This window comes from Egretta garzetta, unplaced genomic scaffold (assembly GCF_000687185.1).
Source record: "Egretta garzetta isolate BGI_Z169 unplaced genomic scaffold, ASM68718v1 scaffold133, whole genome shotgun sequence".
NCBI classification, from domain to species: Eukaryota; Metazoa; Chordata; class Aves; order Pelecaniformes; family Ardeidae; genus Egretta; species Egretta garzetta.
This window is the reverse complement of record NW_009259111.1, coordinates 2,297,799-2,305,681: the sequence shown is the minus strand read 5'-3', so window position 1 is coordinate 2,305,681 and position 7,883 is coordinate 2,297,799. Positions and strand designations below refer to the sequence as shown.

General features: G+C 42.8%; 1 protein-coding gene across 4 annotated transcripts in view; it reads right to left on the bottom strand.

The window, feature by feature from the left end:
* Nucleotides 1-2,410: 2,410 nt before the first annotated feature.
* CALCA (calcitonin related polypeptide alpha) overlaps nucleotides 2,411-7,883 on the bottom strand; it is a 17,448-nt gene continuing 11,975 nt past the window's right edge. For 3 of the 4 annotated variants that reach the window (XM_035891020.1, XM_035891022.1, XM_035891023.1), the window contains exons 4-8: nucleotides 6,560-6,655; nucleotides 6,112-6,243; nucleotides 4,454-5,287; nucleotides 3,166-3,353; nucleotides 2,411-2,856 (exon numbers count right to left, since the gene is read on the bottom strand). In XM_035891020.1, the coding sequence (XP_035746913.1) occupies nucleotides 5,089-5,287; nucleotides 6,112-6,243; nucleotides 6,560-6,655 (427 nt within the window). In that variant the 3' untranslated portion in view covers nucleotides 2,411-2,856; nucleotides 3,166-3,353; nucleotides 4,454-5,088. The remainder of the gene's footprint in view (nucleotides 2,857-3,165; nucleotides 3,354-4,453; nucleotides 5,288-6,111; nucleotides 6,244-6,559; nucleotides 6,656-7,883) is intronic. The other variant, XM_035891021.1, reaches the window with a different exon arrangement.

Genomic DNA, 7,883 nt, shown 5'->3' with positions numbered 1-7,883 from the left:
CAGGTTTGATGCCACTCACACATCATATTTTCCATCAGCTTTCAGCATGCTTAGAAAGGCAATGTAATTAAAATGGAAAGATAAGTACATTAGAAACCATACTTTCCCTTATTAAATGCTAATTCCAAAATAGATTTTCTCCTGGGGTAGAAGTTTGGGGTTTATTTAAGAGCTGACAAGTTTGCATAATATTATCAAGAACAGCACTTTTAAAAAATGGAAGCAATTTCTTCCACTTGTTCACAGTCAGTCAAAGCAATTGACAAGCTTCTAGTGGCTCTGCAATTCCTTCTACCATGGTCACTGACTTAAAATTTTAAAAAATTAAAATATTAGTGTTTACACCTCTAGTTTTGTCTTGTTTCAATAATAATCTGCTTCTCCTAAAGCTCTGAGCAATTCAGTTTTGTGGTGAAAGGTTTCTATCTCTTCACACTCATGGAAAAGGATGTAAGGGTCCTCACCTTTTTTCTTATTTGCCCTTGCTTTCATAGTGCTATGGCCCTCTGTTCTTTACAGGCATATTTATTTGGTGAGCGTATTGCATTGCTGTGCAGAGAGAGCTCTTAATGAGAAAAGAGGCAGAAGATACAACAGGAAGAGATCTTGAGATATGAAGGTACATATTTCTTCCTAAGGGAGAAAAAGAAACCCAACAAACAAAACAAAAAATGTGTATCAAAAGTTTCATCTGACCTTCCTCCATCCAGGACAATGTAAAATCCAGCACCAAGGTTACTAGAATCTGTTTTGCATGTTAGGTTTGTGATTTGGTGTAGACTATTAGTCTGAGGAAGTCCCTTTGGCTGACGAGAAAAGGCATGGCCTTGTTACACTGAAAAGACAGACTAATAGTTTTTAGAAAAGACGGACACTTGGGCTGCCATACAATTAAGGTGACACAGCCTCAGGTGTCTCTCAGCAGAGAATGGCTGTAAATGGAAAAAATAAACTGCCTGAGCATTTAGACTTTAAAGCCAGAAGGGCTCCATGAACATTCCCTGGCTTCTTATTGAATATGAATCATTAAACTACGTGTATTCATCCCAATAACTGTGCTTAGGCATTTTACCTTGAAGAAGATTAAGCTGTTGGGTGCTGTAGTAGGGAGCAAAAGAGGCAACCTGCCACCCATGCCCAGAGGCTCAGCAATGACAGGGAAAGGCATCACTGAGGCAGCCAGGTGATGTGGGCATGTGACGCCCACTTTGTGCAAAGGAAAATGAGGGAAAATACACAAAACCTGGCAAAGAATGTTTCCAGGCTCTAGAATCAGCAGTTGGGTCTAACCCAACCAGATCCTCATGCGAACACAGGGCAGCGGTTCACCCACGTGGGCATAGCACACCCACTTGCGGCCAATCTCAGATACTTCAGAGGAAAATGGAAAAAAGCACTAGCCTATTTCTGGGCAACAGATTTGCAAGCCAAGTCTGAACATCCCCGCTTTGCCCATTTAGGCACTGGAGCTTTTCCCTCTAAACCGGTTTATATCTTCTCCAAGATCTGCTTTGTACATGACTTACCAGGGCTGAACTGTTCCCCAAGGAGTGAAACCATAGCCACGAATGAGCGTGGTACAGAAGTGTCATCACCGGACGGCCTTACTGGCTGTGTCTACATCTGGTTGACCGTGCTTCTCTTTTTGCTATTACACCTGCAGCAGAGACAGACAGAGATATTGTCAGAGCCTTAACCTCTACTTTGCATGGCGAGGTGATCTTCACCTGAACTGATGAAGCAGATTTTAGAGTACGGCTGTGGAGCACAGAACAAATCTAAACAAATATCTGACTCAGCTACTAAACTGAAACAGCAGCAGCTTTGAGGAGGAAGTTGGCAGCACCACTTAGAAGTCCATGGATTGCTTCCAGCTACCCTCTTCTCCACTCACACTAATTATTTATCCCTGAGCCCTAAATAGACTCTGTCTCAGGATTGCTTAAAAGAAATGTACATTTCCACAGCTCCTTTTTCTATTCTCTTCCAATTCACTTTTTTGACCTTAGACAAAAAAAAAAAAATCCACAAAGTATGTCAGGCCATTTCATCTGAACTACATCCTGCATAAAAACATTTAGTCTTAAACCACCCATGATAAAGTCGGTCTCTATGGTTTTATTAAAAGTAACTCTTGCTTCTTTTAATTTTTCTAGCAGAAATCTCACTAAGTGGTGTCTTTTTGGGGGTGGGTCTTTATGAACATATTTAAGAGGCAGCTCTTCTTTCCGTTCTGAACTTTTGACTCAGGCACTAGAAGCTATAGTTAATAAGGCCGCAGCAGATCAATGGGCCATCTCAGCCGCAGTGATGGTGGCTTAGCGCCAAGTGTTTCCATAAGTGCATTCAAATGAAAAATCAGTTTCTCCATCCAAGTGTATCTAAAATACTTTTTTTAATTTTGCGTAAATTCACAAATGATACAATATTGAAGTGTTGTTTGTTTGGTTTTTTTAAACATACTGTACAATCAGGTTAGTTAAGTGTTTTACATCAAGGCACAGCACACCATATAATACACATATGCCTTGCCAGGCAGCAGTTTAGCATAATCCCCGAGTTTTGGCAAGAGTGCCAGGATAAGTAGCATGGATCACATAAGCTGGAAGATAAATAAATAATAGATGCCGTCACATTTTATTTGAAATAGAGTTGCATATAAAAAGAATATACAATAATTTAACTTTAATAACTAGATTCTCTTGTACTATACATAACAGAATTGTTTTCATTTGTATTAAATAAAACATTTTCAATATTAGGATGCAAAATTAATCTTCTTTTTGGCTGTCTTGATCTATGGAGAAGAGTCGCTTTCTTTAGAAATTAAAGTTGAACTTTCAGTTTCATGGCAACCTGGAAGAAAGAAAACCACAGTTACTGATATGTTGATAATTGTTACTGGTAAAACAAGCAATTAACTCCAACAAAAGTGTTGCATTTAGCTAATGCACTGTGAAGCTAGTTATCTAAGCAGAACATCTACAAAAGCTCTTCTTCACAGTCTAAACATGCTAGTTATATTTGTAACATGTTTTTTTATACACTGTTACTTGCCCTGCTTTCTCAGATATTATTGCTGCAGTTCTGCTACTCATCCAGCAAACTAAAATTCTCATAATGCCACAGGTTGCCTGCATTGCAGATTCTGTTTATTGTATTTACCGTATTCACATTATCATTCAGCTTTTTATATTTGAACGCTTCTTCTTCGCCTGCCGAAGGCCTTGGATCCCACGTTGGTTGGTACGAAGTTGTTCTTGCCCACTCCTCCCGACCTGCTCAGGAAGTCCGCCAGACGATGGGTCACACAGGTTGCTGTGTTGCATGCCCTCTTCTGTGCTGTTACACTGCTTTTCAAAAGGAAAGAAAGCATTAGTTCCCAAAGCACCTACCCTGCATACAATGAAATGGCAGTAAGGGATGCTACACCTAGGAAAGATCCTTCTATAGAAGAAAGAGCAGGCTTGCTGCGCAGCAGGCATTCACAACTTCCCTGTGCACAGCTTACAAGCTCTAAAAGATGCATCTTTGTTTTTCTAAGTGTCAGGCTCAGTTTACAAAAGGTGGCTGAGCCCTTCCTTTCTCAGGCAATTGGACTGAAAACTAAGCCAAGCCAGATTTTCAGCAACACCTGAGCCATTGCCTGCCTCCAGCAAGTCATTATGGCCAACAGAGAGGTGCTGAGGAGGCCTGGGTCTGGAGCATTTAACCCACCCCCACTTCCTCCAAAAGCTTAGACCTGCATTTTACTTGCAGTGCTGCTGGAGGACAGTAGCAGACACTGATCTTAAACTTCTCACACCAGCACCTATGCTCCATAATACCCAGAAAACACTTAAAATCCTAGCATCGCCAATGACTACAGGAGCTTTGCCAGTGGCTCTGGCAGGGCTGTACCTGCACAGCAGCTGACCGATTGCTTTCAGACATGAACCTCACAAAACCATACTGCTCCCATGTATTGAATGGGAATGAGGGAACCCCTCTTTCCCAGAGCTCAACCCCTGTCTAGTACAGCACTTCAACTTCCAACAGAAGTAGTTCTGTGCTCAGAGTTCAGCCTACAGGTAAATTTTGCTTGCTAGACAGAGGAGTTCAAGGCATACACATTTGCACAGTCCTTGCTCAAAGCAGTTCTCTGCTAAAGCAACGACTTCCTTGCAGTAGGAGCAATTTTTCTCAGCTAAGCATTACAAGACAGTTCATTAATCTTGACAACAAATACTGTTCAAAACATCAATGCCAATTTTTTGGAACAGGCCTCTGATTACAAGATCAATGCAGCAGAACTATAAAGAAATCCAGTTTCGCCTCTTAATTTACAATTCACCTACTTTATATTGTCTTGAATTAATACAAATATTTTAAAGATACCAGAGTTTTGAATATACTAGTGTAAAGACCTATTGTAAAGTAAGAAGAAAAGAGGAAAAGAACACAAAATTCTTACCTGGAAGTGTTCAGTACCCAGTTTTAAACAGGATTACATTTCTATTTAATCAAATCTGCATGAGCCTTTCCCGATTCCTTTGCTTCTCAGGATCCTTACTAACAGAACTGCATGCATGCCTGATTACATCAGTACAGGTGAACATATGTGTATAAGGTCAATCTCTAAGTTATCTCTCAGCTTTTCTAGAATCACTGGCATTGCCTCTTTTGAACATTAAGACAGTTTGTAAAATACTTCTCACTGTATCTAGAAATCTCACATTCTAAACCAAGTTATTAAACCAAGCAGGTCTAATCCTTATAGAAAAATAGGTTTATTGAATAAGTGCATGGGCAGGCACAAAAGAAGAGTCTACTTGTACATTTAGCAGCCAGGAATGAAGAGGCTATTTTAGAATTTAATTAGTGTCTAAGAAAATCATTTGAAATCTCAAGGCAGTGCTGTTAATTTTTATTTATTTATTTTTTCCCCAGCTTGGTATGCATGTTATGTTCTCTGTCTTCCTAACATTAGGTCCATCTCAAACATTCTCTGTCGAAAACAGAATCAAAGTAACATAGCAAAGTTAGCAATCAAAGTTAGATCCACATGCATCAGGTTAAAAAAAGGGAGAAGGGGAGAAATAAGCATGTCTAGTTGTTTCCTAGGGGTTCCCCATAGTTTGCATAGCGTTCATGTTCCAGGTCACTCAGCACATTTCGTTTCTTGCCAGGAGTTCCAGCCCCGACGTCAGTGCGAGGGTAAGTTTGCAATTTGTGCAATTCTTGAGACAGTTTGCCCAGCACACAAGTACTCAGACTGGCACAGCGTTTGGAAATAGGTCTATCCAGGCTGCAGGGAGGAAAAAAAACAAAACATGCCCAAAGGAAGAGTAATCTCAAACATGCATGTTCATGCATTTCCTCCCTAGATAAGTATCTACAGCTAGGAAACTTAAAAAAATAATGAAAAAAATAACACCTCCACATCACATTCCATGCAAGGAAGGTTCATACAAATGCAGTCAGAAGGCAACCACTGTTTTTCAATGAATTAGTCTTTGTTGAAAAAGCAAGTTCATTAGCCGCTTGGATGCTTATAGTTAGGGGTCGGGAAGTTTTACTTCCCGCGTATTCAGCATGCTGTTCAGTCTCTCGTACATCACCACCATGCCTTGCAATACAAATCCTGTTGGGGTAACGCAAATGCTATCGCATGCCTTTGGTCTATGGGGGAGAGTGGCGCTGCGTGCATTAGGAGGAACACGTCCCCCTCTGCCAGGGGCTTTCCATGCCTTACAACAGCATGCACTTTCACGACAGAGAATCCAAGAGTGACTGAACGGCCCCCGACACTCCCGCTAGGAAGACATACCTTTTGCTGCCATATTTTAACACAACCCCCTCATTCAAGCTCAAATCGCCCTCTACTTTCAATTGTAAAAGACAGACAGAAGCAGGTTAACTAGGTGGAAGCCATTCTCCCAATACTAACATTAGGATGCCTCTGTAGTTTCATCCTTTACCAGTTAGGTAATCACAGTTAGCCAGAACACCAAGAAAAGAAGAAAAAATAATCTTGACCTGCAGAGGGTCTGCTCAGATGGCTTTTGCTAAATATCAAGCACATAACACTCCCCCACTGCCGTTCTCCTGCCCCAGGACTGCAGTCCTTACCTGTTCCCCTCAGAGGCTTGCTCCAGCTCTTCTGCCGTCATCTGTATGAACTCTTTCACCAGGGCATTTAATAGCCTCCGAGCTTCATAATCACTGAGCATCATTCGGTCTGTTATGGACTCCAAGCCAGGTCTAAGCAGAGGCAAGCAAAACAGGCTGAATAAAACCCAGACAGCTGCAGAGCGCCACGCGCAGGAGAGGGGTCTGTCATGCATTACTGCATGGCACCGACTGTGCCTTTCACCACTGTGAATGTGTAAGCCACCCTAATGCACAGCATTAGGCATCTTGTAAGTGTAATTTAAAGAGCCATAGTGCTGAAAACAGCATCGAAAGAAGGCAGCTTTCTCATTCACTGTAGGCTATTTGCCTCCTAGATCGCTAAAGAAATCTTGAGTCATTTTGTACCATTCAGATACGGGACTCGGCAACAGGGCCGGCTGCTTACCTGACTGGGGCTGCCTGGAAGCTATCCATCTGGCACACAACCAAGGCATAAACAGCAAGGAAAGATGAAATCTTCAGCATAACCATGATTTCCTCTCTACAACAAAGAGGTACATCAAGCAATGGCTAGTTTCCAACCCCCTCAGTCCTGCAACATCTACTAAAGAGGTCATCATTTCCTAGCCACAGGTAGCACAGCTACCACCAGCTTTTTTTTTTTTTTCTCTTTTTTACCATTACCTTTCCATTTCTTTCAATTTTTGCTATTGTGCTTTAGTTTTCTCAGAATTTTCAGATAACTTAGCACTATCATCAGGGATAAAACCGCAGCTTTTCAGAGCTGCGGTTCTGCACAGCTAGCTGCATTCAACTTAATGCACACTTTCCCTCAAATTGGTGGGAAACATGTTCCTCTGAATAACTTCTGCACAAGCTGTCACGTTCAGTGCGTTCAGCATGAACAGGCACGTGCTTTAGTTTTCTCAGAATTTTCAGATAACTTAGCACTATCATCAGGGATAAAACCGCAGCTTTTCAGAGCTGCGGTTCTGCACAGCTAGCTGCATTCAACTTAATGCACACTTTCCCTCAAATTGGTGGGAAACATGTTCCTCTGAATAACTTCTGCACAAGCTGTCACGTTCGGTGCGTTCAGCATGAACAGGCATGGATATGGGATAAGAGTCACAAGAAAAAAATGCACAGCATTTCACATTTTTAAGAATGAAGCGCCACTGTTGGCACTCCACCTGCAACCGCTCACTTCTTGGCAGTGAGCACACCAACATCCCAGTTCTGATGGCACTCTCAGAATTAAGTGGTTTAATTTCAACAAGTATTTCTACTCTGAAACCAGAAGAAGAACAAGTTAAAAATTAGCCATGAGAACAAAAACCATAAGAAAAGTAACCTATGTAGTTGCAGGTGCCTGCTTTGAGGTACACCTCTTTTTTTTCCTCATAGCATCGGTACCTCAGGCTCAAGAAAGCACATCGTTAGCTATCGCGCCAGCTTCGGGTTTGCAAGCTCCCAACTCGCGATGCGGCTCACCGGAGCGACGAGGCACCCTCCAGGGATGCCCCGGAGGGTGCCCGGCACCGGGGAGGGCTCTGCACGGAAAGCCGCCCTGCCTGCCTGCCTAGCGGGACACCCCACGTCGCGTCGGCGCGGGAAAGGAGGAGGGAGACCGAGGGCTACCTTTGGGCTTTCTTTCCCCGCCCTCCTCGGCTCGCTTCCTCGCACACGCGTGTGCCCACGCGTACCGAAGCACACGAGCGAAGGCTCCGCACGCCGGGGCTCACACACCCCGCCGCACGCAGGGAGCC